Source organism: Cherax quadricarinatus, chromosome 96 (genome assembly GCF_038502225.1).
Source record: "Cherax quadricarinatus isolate ZL_2023a chromosome 96, ASM3850222v1, whole genome shotgun sequence".
Taxonomy (NCBI): domain Eukaryota; kingdom Metazoa; phylum Arthropoda; class Malacostraca; order Decapoda; family Parastacidae; genus Cherax; species Cherax quadricarinatus.
Genome location: NC_091387.1, coordinates 161,132 through 182,129, shown reverse-complemented (window position 1 = coordinate 182,129; position 20,998 = coordinate 161,132). Strand labels below are relative to the sequence as shown.

The 20,998-nt window shown below is 40.9% G+C and overlaps 1 protein-coding gene across 3 annotated transcripts in view; it reads right to left on the bottom strand.

Moving 5' to 3' along the window:
* LOC128701718 (pleckstrin homology-like domain family B member 1) overlaps positions 1-19,001 on the bottom strand; it is a gene marked incomplete at its 5' end in the record, with an annotated part of 158,852 nt that extends 139,851 nt beyond the window's left edge. For 2 of the 3 annotated variants that reach the window (XM_070104949.1, XM_070104950.1), the window contains 5 exon segments: positions 4,004-4,150; positions 4,788-4,943; positions 13,830-13,949; positions 14,374-15,160; positions 18,777-19,001. In XM_070104949.1, coding sequence (XP_069961050.1) covers positions 4,004-4,150; positions 4,788-4,943; positions 13,830-13,949; positions 14,374-15,160; positions 18,777-19,001 — 1,435 coding nt within the window. 3 annotated transcript variants of the gene reach the window in all.
* Between the last annotated feature and the right edge of the window lie 1,997 nt (positions 19,002-20,998).

Sequence of the window (20,998 nt, the reverse complement as noted above, 5' to 3'; positions counted from 1 at the left end):
GTGTATGCAAAAGTACATATTAAGTGTGTGTATGTACAGTGTTGGGCTAGTAACCCCTTCTCCTGTATTTTTTTTTTTTTTATCACACTGGCCGATTCCCACCAAGGCAGGGTGGCCCGAAAAAGAAAAACTTTCACCATCATTGTCTTGCCAGAAGGGTGCTTTACACTACAGTTTTTAAACTGCAACATTAACACCCCTCCTTCAGAGTGTAGGCACTGTACTTCCCATCTCCAGGACTTAAGTCCGGCCTGCCGGTTTCCCTGAACCCCTTCATAAATGTTACTTTGCTCACACTCCAACAGCACGTCAAGTATTAAAAACCATTTGTCTCCATTCACTCCTATCAAACATGCTCACGCATGCCTGCTGGAAGTCCAAGCCCCTCGCACACAAAACCTCCTTTACCCCCTCCCTCCAACCCTTCCTAGGCCGACCCCTACCCCGCCTTCCTTCCACTACAGACTGATACACTCTTGAAGTCACTCTGTTTCGCTCCATTCTCTCTACATGTCCGAACCACCTCAACAACCCTTCCTCAGCCCTCTGGACAACAGTTTTGGTAATCCCGCACCTCCTCCTAACTTCCAAACTATGAATTCTCTGCATTATATTCACACCACACATTGCCCTCAGACATGACATCTCCACTGCCTTCTCCTCACTGCAACATTCATCACCCATGCTTTACACCCATATAAGAGCGTTGGTAAAACTATACTCTCATACATTCCCCTCTTTGCCTCCAAGGACAAAGTTCTTTGTCTCCACAGACTACTAAGTGCACCACTCACCCTTTTCCCCTCATCAATTCTATGATTCACCTCATCTTTCATAGACCCATCTGCTGACACGTCCACTCCCAAATATCTGAATACATTCACCTCCTCCATACTCTCTCCCTCCAATCTGATATCCAATCTTTCATCACCTAATCTTTTTGTTATCCTCATAACCTTACTCTTTCCTGTATTCACTTTTAATTTTCTTCTTTTGCACACCCTACCAGATTCATCCACCAATCTCTGCAACTTCTCTTCAGAATCTCCCAAGAGCACAGTGTCATCAGCAAAGAGCAACTGTGACAACTCCCACTTTATGTGTGATTCTTTATCTTTTAACTCAACGCCTCTTGTCAAGACCCTCGCATTTACTTCTCTTACAACCCCATCTATAAATATATTAAACAACCACGGTGACATCACACATCCTTGTCTAAGGCCTACTTTTACTGGGAAATAATTTCCCTCTTTCCTATGTACTCTAACTTGAGCCTCACTATCCTCGTAAAAACTCTTCACTGCTTTCAGTAACCTACCTCCTACACCATACACCTGCAACATCTGCCACATTGCCCCCTATCCACCCTGTCATACGCCTTTTCCAAATCCATAAATGCCACAAAGACCTCTTTAGCCTTATCTAAATACTGTTCACTTATATGTTTCACTGTAAACACCTGGTCCACACACCCCCTACCTTTCCTAAAGCCTCCTTGTTCATCTGCTATCCTATTCTCAGTCTTACTTTTAATTCTTTCAATAATAACTCTACCATACACTTTACCAGGTATACTCAACAGACTTATCCCCCTATAATTTTTGCACTCTCTTTTGTCCCCTTTGCCTTTATACAAAGGAACTATGCATGCTCTCTGCCAATCCCTAGGTACCTTACCCTCTTCCATACATTTATTAAATAATTGCACCAACCACTCCAAAACTAAATCCCCACCTGCTTTTAACATTTCTATCTTTATCCCATCAATCCCGGCTGCCTTACCCCCTTTCATTTTACCTACTGCCTCACGAACTTCCCCCACACTCACAACTGGCTCTTCCTCACTCCTACAAGATGTTATTCCTCCTTGCCCTATACACGAAATCACAGCTTCCCTATCTTCATCAACATTTGACAATTCCTCAAAATATTCCCTCCATCTTCCCAATACCTCTAACTCTCCATTTAATAACTCTCCTCTCCTATTTTTAACTGACAAATCCATTTGTTCTCTAGGCTTCCTTAACTTGTTAATCTCACTCCAAAACTTTTTCTTATTCTCAACAAAATTTGTTGATAACATCTCACCCACTCTCTCATTTGCTGTCTTTTTACATTGCTTCACCACTCTCTTAACCTCTCTCTTTTTCTCCATATACTCTTCCCTCCTTGCATCGCTTCTACTTTGTAAAAACTTCTCATATGCTAACTTTTTCTCCCTTACTACTCTCTTTACATCATCATTCCACCAATCGCTCCTCTTCCCTCCTGCACCCACTTTCCTGTAACCACAAACTTCTGCTGAACACTCTAACACTACATTTTTAAACCTACCCCATACCTCTTCGACCCCATTGCCTATGCTCTCAATAGCCCATCTATCCTCCAATAGCTGTTTATATCTTACCCTAACTGCCTCCTCTTTTAGTTTATAAACCTTCACCTCTCTCTTCCCTGATGCTTCTATTCCCCTTGTATCCCATCTACCTTTTACTCTCAGTGTAGCTACAACTAGAAAGTGATCTGATATATCTGTGGCCCCTCTATAAACATGTACATCCTGAAGTCTACTCAACAGTCTTTTATCTACCAATACATAATCCAACAAACTACTGTCATTTTGCCCTACATCATATCTTGTATACTTATTTATCCTCTTTTTCTTAAAATATTTATTACCTATAACTAAACCCCTTTCTATACAAAGTTCAATCAAAGGGCTCCCATTATCATTTACACCTGGCACCCCAAACTTACCTACCACACCCTTTCTAAAAGTTTCTCCTACTTTAGCATTCAGATCCCCTACCACAATTACTCTCTCACTTGGTTCAAAGGCTCCTATACATTCACTTACCATCTCCCAAAATCTCTCTCTCTCCTCTGCATTCCTCTCTTCTCCAGGTGCATACACACTTATTATGACCCACTTTTCGCATCCAACCTTTACTTTAATCCACATAATTCTTGAATTTACACATTCATCTCCTGTATATATTACTAAATGTACAAGGAGAAACTTTCGTTTCTCCTTTTGGGCCACCCCGCCTCGGTGGGATACAGCCGGTGTGTTGAAAGAAAGAAAGATGTACGGCATTATGTTCTAACACTCTTAAGATTTAGTTTACCAGAAATACTCTGCATAACCAGGAGCTTCAATGTATTCTATTAAATGTTATTTAATCTTATAAAAACTGTGTATGTATAGTAGTTCCCATATGTATCAGCAGGTGATACATTCCAAGACCTTCTGTGGATACCCGAAATTGTGCATAGTAGCGAACCCTATATATACCTCACTTTTCATTTACATACATACCTACAGTAGTTTAACCCGTAAATGGTCCAAACGTATATACATGTATACATTTTTTCAACATTTGAAAGTATGTAAAAAAAGTAATTTTTTTTTTTTTTTTACATTTGAAAATGTGAAAAAAAAACTTCGATTTACTTTTTTTTTTTTGTTATATTTGAAAATATGTCAAAAAAATGTAGATCTACTTTTGGAGCACTACACATGTGAACGTAGATCTGCTTGGACCGTTTACGGGTTAACTGATAAATTACACACAGTAAGTGGAGAAGTAGCACTTTATCACTGATGGGAAACACTTCACAGCTTCACATAGGCTTTGAAAAACTGTCACCATCACTACTATTGTACTTTAGGGCCATTATTAAGGGTTATTTTCAGGCCATGGTAAACAATGGCCTGAAAATAACCAGATCCGTAGATACAGGGTTCTACTGTAACTTGAAGATAAAATATTTATTATATTATAAAAGCAAGGACATCACAATTCAGATTAATGCTGCACGTTATATTAAGTACTGCTTGTTTCATGCCAGGTTATGATGATTATGCAGCACTAAATGCTGCTGGCAGCAACAGCCAAGTTAACCAGGCTATCAGCAACGAAGTCTGGTCTCAGATCCAGCTTCAAGAGTTGAATAACTGAAAGCCAGTCAGACGTACATCACAGAGAAGAGGAATCCTCACCTTTCGTTCCGCTTCAACTGCCTCATGCTGGGCTTTCAGTGTCTCCAGCATCTCGGTCTCTTCGTCCGTTGTTCCGTTAAAGTTTTCACTCTTCCCTTCCAGCTGATCCAGTTCTCTCTCTGCCTCTTCCAGACGACATCGACATGCCTGAGACCAGCCAATCAGAAAACAATGAGTGAGGAAGAGTAAAGAGAAGATGGAGGTTGTTGAGGGCAAAGTAAGAAGTGAAGGTAGGAAGTGAAGAAGATAGCAGTGCATAAAAGGCCACCATCACAAATGACAAACGAGTTGAAAAAATTTAACCATATTACTTTAAACCATTGAAAAGAACAAAGAAAAACTGCATGGGCCTATAGGGAAAACAACAAAGCAGCACAGGCCTACTGGACTGTTTCTGAGGCTTAAGAAAAGAAATATACTTCGTGTCTAATAAGCCCAACTTGCCGAATAGGCCGAACTCCCTTAAAAACTGGACTCTTTCAAAAAAAATTTTATAGATTGAAAGAAAGGAATTTTTCATTAGCAATGATGTAAAAAAATATTTTTGGACCATTAAATCATTTTTTTAACATGCTGGCCATCTCCCACTGAGGCAGCAGAGTGACCCAAAAAAGAAACACTTTCACCATCATTCACACTATCACTGTCTTGCCAGCGGTGCACAGATACGACAGTTTAGATGTCCCACCAAACAGTAAATATCCCAAACTCCTCCTTTAAATTACAACTTCATAAATATTACAATATAAAATAAAGGAAAGGAAAAAAATATGTCACAGCCCACCTCAATAGCTTCATGGTGATGGTGTCTCTCCTGCTGACAACGTTCCTCTAGTTCGTTACTTCTCAGTAACAGTGCTGATAATCTCTCCTCGTCCAGTGTCATTTTCTCTCTCAGAGGCACTAACTCTCCCTCCAATAATGCTCTCTCAACCTCGAGCTGAGTAAAGAGTAAAACACAATTTGATTAAGGATTTTTGCCCCTGACAGCTGTGTCTATAAAATTTCTTGTAAAAAATGCAATAAAGGTTATTTTGGTCAAACTGGAAAAAGTCTTGAACTAAGATTTCAATAACTAATATAATAACTAATAATACTTTATATGCAAGTCCTGACATACAAAGCAGATCTTTATACTGTATACAAACTTACAACAAGAAATTAAATCATAAAGGTGTATAAAATATAAAGAATTCAATTATTATACATTATATATACAGGGTAATATTTAGTGAAGGGATTCAGGGAAACCGGTTATTTTTATATAGCCGGACTTGAGTCCTGGAAATGGGAAGTACAATGTCTACACTCTAAAGGAGGAGGTTCGGGATATTGGCAGTTTGGAGGGATATGTTGTGCATCTTTATATGTATATGCTTCTAAGCTGTTGTGTTCTGGGCACCTCTGCAAAAACAGTGATTATGTGTGAGTGAGGTGAAAGAGTTGAATGATGATGAAAGTATTTTCTTTTTGGGTATTTTGTTTCTTTTTGGGTCACCCTGCCTCGGTGGGAGACGGCCAACTTGTTAAAAAAAAAAAATACATATACAGTAGAACCCCCGTATCTACTGATTCGGTATCTTAGGTTTCAGTTATCTAGTTTACTATAGCCCAAAAATGGCCCTTAATTTTGTTTAATAATGGCCCCAGAGTGTGAAAATAGTGGTGGTGGCAGTTCTTCAAAACCTAAGAGAAGCTGTGAAATGCTTCCCATCAGTGAAAAAGTGCAATTCTAGACATATTTTGAATAATTTATCAATTAAACTTTATCATAGGTATGTTTTTTTTTTTTTTTTTTTTTTTTTTTTTAAAAAAGTCGGCCGTCTCCCACCGAGGCAGGGTGACCCAAAAAAGAAAGAAAATCCCCAAAAAGAAAATATTTTCATCATCATTCAACACTTTCACCACACTCGCACATTATCACTGTTTTTGCAGAGGTGCTCAGAATACAACAGTCTAGAAGCATACACATATAAAGATACACAACATATCCCTCCAAACTGCCAATATCCCAAACCCCTCCTTTAAAGTGCAGGCATTGTACTTCCCATTTCCAGGACTCAAGTCCGACTATATGAAAATAACCGGTTTCCCTGAATCCCTTCACTAAATATTACCCTGCGCACACTCCAACAGATCGTCAGGTCCCAAGTACCATTCGTCTCCATTCACTCCTATCTAACACGCTCACGCACGCTTGCTGGAAGTCCAAGCCCCTTACTGGCCAGGTTGTAACATCAACATCAACAATCACTTTTTAGGTAGTAGGTTGGTAGACAGCAACCACCCAGGGAGGTACTACCGTCCTGCCAAGTGAGTGTAAAACGAAGCCTGTGATTGTTTTTACATGATGGTAGGATTGCTGATGTCTTTTGTCTGTCTCATAAATATGCAAGATTACAGGCATGTCTTGCTACTTCTACTTACACTTAGGTCACACTACACATAAATGTACACATTTATTTATACACACTCATCTGAGTTTTCTTTGATTTTATCTTAATAGTTCTTGGTCTTATTAATTTTCCTTTTATATCCATGGGGAAGTGGAATAAGAATCTTTCCTCCGTAAGCCATGCGTGTTGTAAAAGTCAACTAAAATGCCGGGAACAATGGGCTAGTAACCCCTTTTCCTGTAAAGATTACTAAAAAGAATAAGAAGAAGAAAATTGTCATAGGTATGTATGTAAACAAAAAAATGACATATACAGCCTCTCCTCACTTAGTGATGTACTCATTTACCAACGACTCAGACTTACGATGGGCTCTCTGACCAGTGTGCATACCTAAATAATGTATATTAGAGTGGATTTCCTCTATTCTGTTTATTACAACATACAGTACACTACTGTATAAACATTTAAAAATATACCAGAAATGTTATAAATGGTTCAAAGGTGACATTAAAACAATATCAAAGATGGCTGACACACACCCACTACTATTACAGTATGCTCCTCACTTAGATACGAATCCGTTTACCAACGGAACTCCATCGTTAAGTGAGGAGAGGCTGTATAGGGTTCCCTACTACCCAGGGTAGGTTTTGGAACATATCCCATGGATACAGGGTTCCTACTGTATAGGGAATTGCTTAACCTGTAGGTGTCATACAGCACTTGGGGAATGACAAGTAATCGAGTTTGATCAAAGGAAGAGGAGGAGAGCTCCATTTATTTGAATCAAGACACCTTTGCTATATGAAGGATCTTTCTTATCTCCCATTATCACATCAAGGACCTCTTGTTTCCAATTATTACATCTCGGAGCTCTCTGTCAGAATATTTCAAATATGCTAGCCATGACACCACGGACTCTTCAAAGACTTATGTTAGCATAGTTCAAACCAAGCTGTGACTCTGCCCCGTGCAGGCTAGGGTCGTGTCAGGGCATACCCTGGCAGTTAGACACATATCCTGGCAGTTAGATACGTACCCTGGCAATGAGACATGTACCCTGTCAGTTAGACATGTACCCTGGCAGTGAGACATGTACCCTGGCAGACACGTACCCTGGCAGTCAGACATGTGCCCCATCAGTCAGACACGTGCCCTGGCAGACACATACCCTGGCAGTCAGACATGTACCCAGGCAGTCAGACACGTACCCTGGCAGTGAGACATGTACCCTGGCAGTGAGACACGTGTCCTGGCTGTCAGACACGTACCCTGGCAGTGAGGCATGTATCCTGGCAGTCAGACACGTACCCTGACAGTGAGACATGTACCTTGGCAGTCAAGACATGTGTCCTGGTAGTCACACACATACCCTGGCAGTCAGACATGTACCCCAGCAGTGAGACATGTACCCTGGCAGTCAAGACATGTGTCCTGGCAGTCAGACGCATGTCCTGGTACTGAGACATGTACCCTGGCAGTGAGGCATGTACCCTGGCAGTCAGACACATGCCCTGGCAGTCAAGACATGTGCCCTGTCATTCAGACACATGCCCTGGCACTGAGACACGTACCCTGGAAGTCGAGACGTAAGACGGCAGGCTGGGCTTCCAACTGTGTACAGTGGACCCCCGGTTAACGATATTTTTTCACTCCAGAAGTATGTTCAGGTGCCAGTACTGACCGAATTTGTTCCCGTAAGAAATATTGTGAAGTAGATTAGTCCATTTCAGACCCCCAAACATACATGTACAAACGCACTTACATAAATACACTTACATAATTGGTCGCATTCGGAGGTAATCGTTATGCGGGGGTCCACTGTATATACTCAATATATTACTGTATAACAGACACAGTGAGTTTATCATTGACCATCACTCCACTTAAGAACCCTTACAACATCTTGTCTCCATTATCACATCAAGGACCTGCCTCATTCCCCATTACTACATCAAGGACTTCTCTTCTTCCCCATTACCACATCATGGACCTTTCTTCCCCTTTCCCCCATCAAGGTACAATTTAGCATTGGTGATTTTGCCCACTTAAGAGTCCTATTTTAAGTCAGTTCCTTTGTTCCATTCAACCAAACTAAGCTATTATGCTAATACAGTGGACCCCCACTTTACGATCACCTCCCAATGTGACCAATTATGTAAGTGCGTTTGTACGTGTATGTTTGGGGTCTGAAATGGACTAATCTAATTCACAATATTCCCTATGGGAACAAATTCGTTCAGTACTGGTACCTGAACATACTTCTGGAATGAAATAATATCGTAAACCGGGGGTCCACTGTACATCTTACATTCCGTCGACTGACCATAAGTGCACAGAAATCAGTAATTTAGTAAATTTTACAGAAAATTAAAAAAAAATACCAATTTAGAGTGCAAAAATGAACAATGTAGACATTCATGGCAGTAAAACATTTGCTTTATTCATTAATCACATCCCCGAGGCCTCTCCTATAATACACTTGTCTTCTATTTTAAATTCAAAATTACACAACAATAGAAGATTTACTCCATTTTCACAATAATAAAATATAACCAGGAATGACTGGTCATGGTTTACAGCTTCCCAATAACTGAATCAGACCTGAGTGGCTTCAGTCCTAAAGTGGCTCCTTCAGTCCTAAAGTGGCTCCTTCAGCCCTAAAGTGGCTCCTTCAGCCCTAAAGTGGCTCCTTCAGCCCTAAAGTGGCTCCTTCAGCCCTAAAGTGGCTCCTTTAGCCTTAAAGTGGCTAATTCATTTCTAAAGTGACTCCTTAAGCCCTAAAGTGGCTCTTTCAGCCCTAAAGTGGCTCCTTCAGCCCTAAAGTGGCTCCTTCAGCCCTAAAGTGGCTCCTTCAGCCCTAAAGTGGCTCCTTCAGCCCTAAAGTGGCTCCTTCAGCCCTAAAGTGGCTCCTTCAGCCCTAAAGTGGCTCCTTCAGCCCTAAAGTGGCTCCTTCAGCCCTAAAGTGGCTCCTTCATCCCTAAAGTGGCTCCTTCAGCCCTAAAGTGGCTTCTTCAGCCCTCAAGGGGCATTTTCAGCCCTAAAGTGGCTTCTTCACTCCTTAGTAGTGAAGAGTCACTCGTGGCAAAGATCCTCCACTAATAAATGTCCTGAAGCGTACATAAGTGTCTTTCCATATTAAATACTGACCTCATCCAAAAGCTGAAGAGACGTATTTTGGTTGTGATATTTAACACTTAAACGGTCCAAATAGATCGACGTTCAAATTCGTAGCGCTCCGAAAGTAGATTATGTTTTTTTACATATTTTCAAATATAAAAAAAAATGTAGATAAAAGTTTTTTTAACACACTTTCAAATGTAAAAAAAAAAAATGATGATGTACATTTTTTTACATACTTTCAAATGTTGAAAAAACGTACATATATGTTTGGAGCGTTTAAGGGTTAAACGGGAATCAAAATTTGACACTACACATAAAAAGATCAAATCTGCACTTACCCACTTGAACTTCACTCTCTGCCATCACTGAATTAGGAGGAACTTTTTATTTAAGCTTTGTTGTTCCAGTTATAGCAAAACAGAGAAAATCAGCTCTAATTATGTATATTAGAGCTGATTTCCTCTATTTTGCTTTTCCAGGATGCTGGCAATGGGCTCAATAAGTTTGGTCATAGGACATCTGCACATGTCAACTGCTCCTGGAACCTGGTCCTCGCTACTGTACACAAACATTCAAAACCGAGACCAAAAGGACGAGGAGTTCTTGAGTTATGAGCAAAAGAAAACCAAAAAATAAAACCAAAAAGAAAAAACTCAATGATCCATTTAAAGTTCTTCTTTGTGGATACTTCTTAACAGTTAGTTGTCAAGTTAAGTTTACATGCTGTAACATGTGCCATAACTTATTATGTTTCATGCTGTAACATGTGCCCTAACTTATTATGTTTCATGCTGTAACATGTGCCATAACTCATCAATGTCAGCACTTCCATCACATGAATACTACTTAAAATATGGTTCCATGATATGCTTCATGCCATGCCATGTGCAAAAGTTCATCACTGTGATTATTGTACAAATATTCCTCACTTATGAGAGACAGTAAGGCACAGCACAGGAGAGCCCCCCCCCCATTTTACAGAGCCCCACTTTACAGAGCCCCACTTTACAGAGCCCCATTTCACAGCTCCCCACTTTACAGCACCCCAATTTAAAACATTTAGCTAATGCTGCAGCTTTCAATTATAGCCATTCTTCATTTATTCAGACTTCCTACAACAAATATATTCACCACTCACTATAAGCTAAGGATGAAAATATTTAAAGTAATAAGAACATAACATAAGAAAGAAGGAACACTGCAACAGGCCTATTGACCCATGCTGAGCAGGTCCATGTCCCCCCCCGGATTAGAGCAATGACCCACCCAGTCTGGTCATCCCCACTCAAGGATGGAGCACTGTACCAGACCCAGCAGCACAAGCTAGTCAGGTCCAACTCACATCCACCCACACCCACTCATGTATTTATCTAACCTATTTTTAAAACTACACAACGTTTTGTGTGTGTGTACTGTATATGCACGTTTTAAGCCCAGCTCTGTTGCTCACTCAATATATGATAGTGTAAACAAGCTATCAGGCTTTTATATGCATTTGAAAGTGAAGAAAGGCTATGTTTCACTTTACAGTGGTCGCCTGGAACCTATTATGCAAGTGGGGCCCTGAAGTAGCCTGGAACCTAACCTGCTGTATAAGTGGGGGCTTGCAGTAGTCTGGAACCTAACCTGCTGTATAAGTGGGGGCCTGCAGTAGTCTGGAACCTAACCTGCTATATAAGCAAGGCCCTGCAATAGTCTGGAACCTAACCTGCAGTATAAGCAGGACCCTACAGTAGCCTGGAACCTGACCTGCTGTATAAGCAGGTCCCTACAGTAGCCTGGAACCTAACCTGCTGTGTCAGCGGGGCCTTCCTGTGCACAAGAGACCCTCAACCTTCACATACCACAAGTTCCATACATACCACAAGTTCCAGACATACCACAAGTTCCAGACATCCCACAAGTTCTAGACATACCACAGGTTCCAGACATACCACAAGTTCCAGACATACCACAAGTTCCAGACATACCACAAGTTCCAGACATACCACAAGTTCCAGACATACCACAAGTTCCAGACATCCCACAAGTTCCAGACATACCACAGGTTCCAGACATACCACAAGTTCCAGACATACCACAAGTTCTAGACATACCACAGGTTCCAGACATACCACAAGTTCCAGACATACCACAAGTTCCAGTAACAAAGCCACAGTACAAATGTCTGAAACAATCATCCTCTGTAATACTGTTTTCTATACAAACTTAACTGTATATTGAAGCATGAAAAATGATGCTTATTTGTAAGTTTAAAACTTGTACTAGTATCAAGCTGCCTTCTGTAGTATGTAACCCTGTACCTGTATCAAGTTGCCTCCTGTAGTATGATGTAACCCTGTACCTGTATCAAGCTGCCTCCTGTAGTATGATGTAACCCTGTACCTGTATCAAGTTGCCTCCTGTAGTATGATGTAACCCTGTACTTGTATCAAGCTGCCTCCTGTAGTATGATGTAACCCTGTACCTGTATCAAGCTGTCTCCTGTAGCATGTAACCCTGTACCTGTATCAAGCTGCCTCCTGTAGTATGATGTAACCCTGTACCTGTATCAAGCTGCCTCCTGTAGTATGATGTAACCCTGTACCTGTATCAAGCTGTCTCCTGTAGCATGTAACCCTGTACCTGTATCAAGCTGCCTCCTGTAGTATGATATAACCCTGTACCTGTATCAAGCTGTCTCCTGTAGTATGATGTAACCCTGTACCTGTATCAAGCTGCCTCCTGTAGTATGATGTAACCCTGTACCTGTATCAAGTTGCCTCCTGTAGTATGATGTAACCCTGTACTTGTATCAAGCTGCCTCCTGTAGTATGATGTAACCCTGTACCTGTATCAAGCTGTCTCCTGTAGCATGTAACCCTGTACCTGTATCAAGCTGCCTCCTGTAGTATGATGTAACCCTGTACCTGTATCAAGCTGCCTCCTGTAGTATGATGTAACCCTGTACCTGTATCAAGCTGCCTCCTGTAGTATTATGTAACCCTGTACCTGTATCAAGCTGCCTCCTGTAGTATGATATAACCCTGTACCTGTATCAAGCTGTCTCCTGTAGTATGATGTAACCCTGTACCTGCATCAAGCTGCCTCCTGTAGTATGATGTAACCCTGTACCTGTATCAAGTTGCCTCCTGTAGTATGATGTAACCCTGTACCTGTATCAAGCTGCCTCCTGTAGTATGATGTAACCCTGTACCTGTATCAAGCTGTCTCCTACAGTATGATGTAACCCTGTACCTGTATCAAGCTGTCTCCTGTAGTATGATGTAACCCTGTACCTGTATCAAGCTGCCTCCTGTAGTATGTAACCCTGTACCCAGGGCCGGATTACCGCATAGGCAAACTAGGCATTTGCCTAGGGCCCCGCGCATTTGGGGGCCCCACGGTCCAAGGGGTTCAGGGGCTCATCCCAAGACTGTGCACATGGTGCAAGTACAAAGGGGTCCCTACATAAAAAGTTCAAGTGTTTGGAGAGTAAAATTGATTTTTAAAAATTAATCAAAACAAAAATAAATAATGAAATAAAATAAAATAAAAATAAATAAACCTAACCATAGATGGCAACACTCAACACTCCTTTGTTTACATCAGAACAGCTGTGTTTTCCCGCTAATGGGCGAGTATGGGAGATTCCTCTCCAATTTTCTGTAGTTTATATGATTTGATAGTCTTATGCATGATGCAATGATAACAATAATGGTCAGTGATTTATAAAGGGAATAATAGTGCTGTAGTGGTTATGCTGAATATAATAGGTACATGATGTCACTACTTTAATAGCCTAATCTAGTAATACTATGCTGTCTTGAGTTTATTCTCTTTAAAATGCATGATTTAATAAGATAGTTATAATGGCTCTTGGTAAATGGTTTTGGTTGTCTTGATGTACTTTCCCTATTAAATTTAATCTAAAGAGCCAGAACGTATTTAATTAGACCTTACACAGGCTCACACCGACCCCCCCGCCACCCCCAAGCTGGAAGGGGTCACTTCGCTTACCCGTAACTCAAAGGGGCCACGCCAATCTGAATAGCCTTGGGCCCGGAGACCTCTTAATCCGGCCCTGCCTGTACCTGTATCAAGCTGTCTCCTGTAGTATGATGTAACCTTGTACCTTTATACACATAATATTACCCATTCCAGTCATGCAGATGAAATATTACGTAACCTGAGTAACAAAATGAATTGCTAGATTACCGTAGACTGAAACATTACCATAAATAATGTTCATAAAAACACATTTCACTTTCTGAAATGTGAAAATATATGCAAATTTTAAAGAGTGAGTATAAAATTAGTTGTTTTACCTCTCTCAGCGCCTCATCCTCAGTAATTTCTAAATCGGTAATAGTGCGTTTGAGATCTGTCATGGACTGAAGTGCTTCGTTCTTGACTCCCTTGAGACGCTCTATCTCCCCTGGCACATCCTGTTATTAAGGAAGTCATACATGGCAAGTTTAACCTCTTGGTAAACATCAGTAGTTTGTCTGCACAGGTAGACTCTTACTTTGTACACGAATCTTTCCTTTAAAGAACACAACAAGCAAATAAAATTTAACTTTCATGCATAATGACATACAAAAGTGACCAGGAATGTCCATACTCTACATGCAGTAACTTTTATAAACATTTTATCTATAAATTTATGAATATTTTACATATACAGTATATATATATATCACTTTAAAAAAAAAGAGATTTATGTGTCACTTTTCAAAATCCAGTTAATCTAATATACTATTACAGTCTAGATACAAATGCGTAAATCCTCATTATAAATGCATCAAGACAAAATTTGCAAATATGACTTAGTTAGCACACAAAAAATGCATTTTTTTATAATTAACTTACATCAATGTTAAAAGTATCCTGAATATTTTTGATAAGGTGTTCTTCAAACACCTTAGTAGTGGTCCCTCTCCCCTCATCATGATGATGGGCAGGAATTGTTGCTTCATTACCTATCTTCTCTGGACTAGCATACACCCAAGAATCTGCTGAATGATCCAACATACTCTTTGTTAAGGAGTTATTTAGATTATTCTGCACCAAACTTTGTCTATTTTCATGTATATTCGTTGCCTGATCAGTACTTGTTGATATCACTTCATTTTGAATAAAATGATCTTGACATGCCATTGATACATCCTCTCCATTTGAAGTGACTTGTGGACTGGATAAAGAATGTTTCGTGTCACTGTTCATTCTGTTGACTGTTGGAGAATCTCCTAAGACTGATCTCTCTATCCTAGGAGATCTTGGAGGTTTAGGAGGAGCTGGAGTTTCAAGGGAACTCGAGGAGTCAGATCTTGAAAAGGGACTTAAGTTTTCTTTATTTTTTGTACTTTCCTTTTGAGTTCTTGGACTTCGTATTTTCTTTCCATCATTCACTCCCACTTGGAAATCAGATATGGCCATTCTATTTTCTATGATTTCACAATTATCTTTTCTTTCACTTCTTTCTTTACCCACAATGGTCTTGATCCGGGTCCGTGGACTCTGTGGCATGGGGTAAGTGAGGTACGACGAGGTAACGTTTTCATACGGACTTTTAGGACTGTTTGGATTTGTGGTGAGTGATGGGACTTGCAATGGTCCTGTGTTCGGGAATGGAGGATAATTTGGCAATGTCCCACTTCTGAAAGACGAATATTTAAATATTAATTGGCATATCATGTCATTATCAATAGTGTACTGTATTTCTTATCTAGAAATATATAAATAGTAGGCAAGGTTTCGATTAAAGTTATATCCTGCAGGTAGTCTGCACCTTGTTTTGTATCTAATTACAGTCGCACCTCACTTAACGACTGAGCTGCGTTCCTAAGAGTAGGTCGGTAAGCAAATTAGTCGTTAAGCGAGAAGCACATTGTACTGGTGGTGGGTTTGCGTCAACTGTCTTTAGATATTTTTTAATGTAGCCTTTGCACCACTTATAACATTTTTAGTATACTGTATTTTTAAAAGTTTATACAGTAGTGTACTGTACATATACGGTAATAAACAGAATAGAGGACATCAGCTCTGATATACAGTGGACCCCCGATGAACGAAGGCATCGTCTAGCGATAAATTCGACTAATGAAGCGTTTGAGGGTAAAAATTTTGGCCCGACCAATGATGAAAAACTCGACCAACATGATTCATCCCGAACCTATCTTTCCAGCCTGAGCACCTCAGCTGCCCTGCCGTCAGCTAGTGTGCCACTGCTTACAAGCCTGGGCAGACGGTTCCATGCATACATTCTATACATTTTGCATTATTCCTTTGATTTTAGTGCTTGTAACTGCTAAATAAGCCACCTTGAGCCCAAAGAAAGCTTCTAGTGCCAACCCTGTGGTAAAAGGGTGAGAAATACTATCAAAATACTATCGTACCATGGCCAGCTGTTGCTGCACCACCATCAGCTGCTGCTGCTGCTGTACCACGGTCAGCTGCTGCTGCACCACCATCAGCTGTACTACTCTAAGATATGAGAGTGTTGTTGGTGTGGCTTAACGAGAAACAATTACTGAGAAACAATTAATCCCAGAGTGTTAGCCACCCAGGATAACCCAAGAAAGTCAGTCTGTCATCGAGGACTGTCTAACTTATTTCCATTGGGGTCCTTAATCTTGTCACCCAGGATGCGACCCACACCAGTCGACTAACACCCAGGTGAACATGAAAAAATGCCTGGAACTAGTGCTCATATTGGTGAATTTAAAGATAGCAAAGGTTGGTTTGAGAGATTAAAGAATAGTAGTGGCATACACAGTGTGAAAAGGCATGGCGAAGCTGAAAAATTTGAACCCCAACAAGTGTTCAATTGTGACGAAACAGGCGTGTTCTGGAAGAGCTCAATGAACAGATTTTTGTTGTGACAGAGATCCAGTGACTCAAGTTGTTCCCAAATTAATACACCTCCATCTCCCCTCCTCCCACCTCATCACTACGTCTTCAATAAAGGTAAGTGTCATTTATTCTTCATTTAGTACAGTACAGTATTTATTGTGCATGTATCCTCCTTTTTCTGTGTAGGAAAATGTATATTTTATGTGAAATTTTTTTTTCATACTTTTGGGTGTCTGGAATGGGTTAATTGGATTTCCATTATTTCTTATGGGGAAAATTAATTCGACTAATGATAAATTTGAGTAACGGCAAGCTCTCTGGAATGGATTAATATCGTTGGTCGAGGGTCCACTCTACATTACTTAGGTTTGCATATTGGTTGGAGAGCTGGTCGTAACCCTGAGCGGTCGCAGTAAACAAGTACATAGCTAAGTGAGGAGTGGCTGTATGGTGATTGCGAGTCGACGGTAAACGAGTGAAGAGTGACTGTATGGTGACTGAGTGGATGGTAAATGAGTACGTCACTAAGTGAAGAGTGACTGTACGGTGACTTGAGTGGATGGTAAATGAGTACATCGCTAAGTGAAGAGTGACTGTACGGTGACTGAGTGGATGGTAAATGAGTACATCGCTAAGTGAAGAGTGACTGTACGGTGACTGAGTGGATGGTAAATGAGTACATCGCTAAGTGAAGAGTGACTGTACGGTGACTGAGTGGATGGTAAATGAGTACGTCGCTAAGTGAAGAGTGACTGTACGGTGACTGAGTGGATGGTAAATGAGTACGTCGCTAAGTGAAGAGTGACTGTACGGTGACTGAGTGGATGGTAAATGAGTACGTCGCTAAGTGAAGAGTGACTGTACGGTGACTGAGTGGATGGTAAATGAGTACGTCGCTAAGTGAAGAGTGACTGTATGGTGAAAACACAACTACAAAAAAATACACATTGTGCATTGTCAGTAAAATATTATATTGGTGTTATACGAGATGCAATTTAAAAAAAGCTTAAAAGATCAGAGGTGTTGTTTAATGCTATCTGGTCTATTTAATATATCACCTAAAATGGATATTGTACCTGATATGAGGAAGATAGCTAATGTGATACTTATACAGGAGAGCAGGTCTCACTTTACAGCAAAAATGACTGTGAAGTGAAACAGCCTTTTCTCACTTTCAAATGTATACAAAAGCCATGTAACATGTTTATATTATCATATATTAAGTGAGCAATAGAGTTAGGCCTAAAAAGTGCATATACAGTACACACATTACTTCTTGTTTCAACACACCGGCCGTATCCCACCGAGGTGGGGTGGTCCAAAAGGAAAAACAAAAGTTTCTCCTTTCAAATTTAGTAATATATACAGGAGAAGGGGTTACTAGTCCCTTGCTCCCGGCATTTTAGTCGCCTGTTACAACACGCATGGCTTCCGGAGGAAGAATTCTGTTTCACTTCCCCATGGAGACACATTACTTACCTTAAAATATTTAAAACCATAGCTTATAGTAAGTGATGAATATATTTATTGTAAGAAGTCTGAATATATGAAGAATGGGTATAACAGAAAACTGCTGTCTTAGCAAAACTCTGTAAAGTGGGGCTCTCCTGTATACAAAACTGGAGATTAGTCCCTACAATCAAATTACCACCAATACTTTTCCTTGCTAGGCAAGTCCTACTCATTCTGAAAAATACAAGGAGAGAGGAGCACAGTAGTAACCTAGTGGCCCATGCTAGGCAAGTCCTACTCCCACACAGGAACATAAAAATAGAGGAGCACTGCAGGAGACTTACAAGCCTATGCTAGGCAGGTGGCCTTGCTCACACATGTAAACAAAAGAATAAAGGAGAACTGCAATAAGCCTATTTTCCTACTAGGAAAATAGGAGTGGCATGTGTGAGGAGATTAATGCCAGTGTACCTAATTACTGCCAGGTGAACAAGAATGATAGATGTATGGAAAATAATACCTAGGTACCTGCTTTCTGCTATCTGAATATGGACAGCGGATGTAAGAACTATAAAGAACAATTAGGCACACTACCATGACTGAAACAATATATAACCTGTACATTCTTTCTTTCAACAAATCGATCACCTCCCACTGAGACAGGGTGGCCCAAAAAGAAAAACAAAAGTTTGTCTTTTTAACTTTAGCAATATATACAGGAGAAGGGGTTACTAGCCCCTTGCTCCCGACATTGTAGTTAACTATTATGACATGTATGGCTTACAGAGGAAGAAATATCCTGCATATACCAGAGAGAAACTTATGATAATGTTCTGGTCTGACTTGGAACACTCACTAGTCAATGCTTCAAGTAAGATCAAAGCGACATTGTAAATTTCTTCTCTTATGTATGGATTATTTCTGTAAGGTAACTACATATCTCATTTTTCACTAAGACGTGGACAAACCTGGTGAGGGAAGCTGTCCGCTGGACTGGACTAGCTAAGTCCGGCTGGTCAAAACTAAATATGGCATTAAGCTCATCCTCAGAGGTGGTGCGAGCCCTGAAGGTGACACCTGCAGTGGGTGAGGTGAGTGAAGAAGGTGAAGCAGGTGAAGCAGGTGTAGACGACAGTGCTGATGGTGATGAAGGAACTCGCTTCTCACGAGGAAGTGAACCGTTTGTCTTGATCCTGAAACAGTGAAACTTTTGTATTAAACTATACCTCTGGCGGGGTTTGAACCTGCGGTAAACAGTTGTAAAACTCCAGACCAACATGTTAGCCACTAGGAAATTATTATAATCAAGGGGGAAGCGCTAAACCCGGAGGATTATACAGCGCCTGGGGCGGGAGATGTGGAAGGCATTCAGGCTTAATTCGGGGAACTGGAGCACAGATCCAATTCCCTAAATCAAGAGCCCCTCACCAAAGCCACTAGGACAGCTGGTTTGTTTATAATCGTGTCATTATGATTTCGTGAGTCAAACTATGTATTACATATATGCCTGGGGAAGTGGGGGGGACTGAAGTTCTGACTCCTGGGATCAAAATCCTTGTATGTTGAAAATGGTATAAAATACTGACACATTTAATAAGACATGTGAAACAGTTGGGTGTCTCGAGTGTTGCAACATTCTGCCTGCACAGTCAAATACAGAAACAGCAACAGTAGTAGAGATGAAAAGACAATGTCATCAGTCCATCGCTCTAGAAGACGTAGCTATGAGGTGTCAGTCCCTCAGCCTGAGGAACTTATTATCTCAAAACTACTTAAAGACTGAGGGACTGACCACCTCAAAACTACTTCTTAAAGACTGAAAGACTGACCACCTCAAAACAACTGCTTCCAGGGCAATGGACTGATTACATCATCTTTTCATCGTTACTGCTTCTGTCTCCTATGTATTCGACTGAAGAAACCTAATGTGTAGGCAAAACATTTCAAGTGCTGCACAGGTATCTTATTTCTCATGAAAAGCCTTCACCAGAATATTGATCAAGGTGCAAGTCTGGTAGCAATGTTCTCTCACAGTCCAGGAAGATGAAGACAAGTCTGGTAGCAATGTTCTCTCACAGTCCAGGAAGATGAAGACAAGTCTGGTAGCAATGTTCTCTCACAGTCCAGGAAGATGAAGACAAGTCTGGTAGCAATGTTCTCTCACAGTCCAGGAAGATGAAGACAAGTCTGGTAGCAATGTTCTCTCACAGTCCAGGAAGATGAAGACAAGTCTGGTAGCAATGTTCTCTCACAGTCCAGGAAGATGAAGACAAGTCTGGTAGCAATGTTCTCTCACAGTCCAGGAAGATGAAGACAAGTCTGGTAGCAATGTTCTCTCACAGTCCAGGAAGATGAAGCCAAGTCTGGTAGCAATGTTCTCTCACAGTCCAGGAAGATGAAGACAAGTCTGGTAGCAATGTTCTCTCACAGTCCAGGAAGATGAAGCCAAGTCTGGTAGCAATGTTCTCTCACAGTCCAGGAAGATGAAGACAAGTCTGGTAGCAATGTTCTCTCACAGTCCAGGAAGATGAAGACAAGTCTGGTAGCAATGTTCTCTCACAGTCCAGGAAGATGAAGCCAAGTCTGGTAGCAATGTTCTCTCAGTCCAGGAAGATGAAGCCAAGTCTGGTAGCAATGTTCTCTCACAGTCCAGGAAGATGAAGCCAAGTCTGGTAGCAATGTTCTCTCACAGTCCAGGAAGATGAAGACAAGTCTGGTAGCAATGTTCTCTCACAGTCCAGGAAGATGAAGCCAAGTCTGGTAGCAATGTTCTCTCACAGTCCAGGAAGATGAAGCCAAGTCTGGTAGCAATGTTCTCTCACAGTCCAGGAAGATGAAGACAAGTCTGGTAGCAATGTTCTCTCACAGTCCAGGAAGATGAAGCCAAGTCTGGTAGCAATGTTCTCTCACAGTCCAGGAAGATGAAGCCAAGTCTGGTAGCAATGTTCTCTCACAGTCCAGGAAGATGAAGCCAAGTCTGGTAGCAATGTTCTCTCACAGTCCAGGAAGATGAAGACAAGTCTGGTAGCAATGTTCTCTCACAGTCCAAGAAGATGAAGACAAGTCTGGTAGCAATGTTCTCTCACAGTCCAGGAAGATGAAGACAAGTCTGGTAGCAATGTTCTCTCACAGTCCAGGAAGATGAAGACAAGTCTGGTAGCAATGTTCTCTCACAGTCCAGGAAGATGAA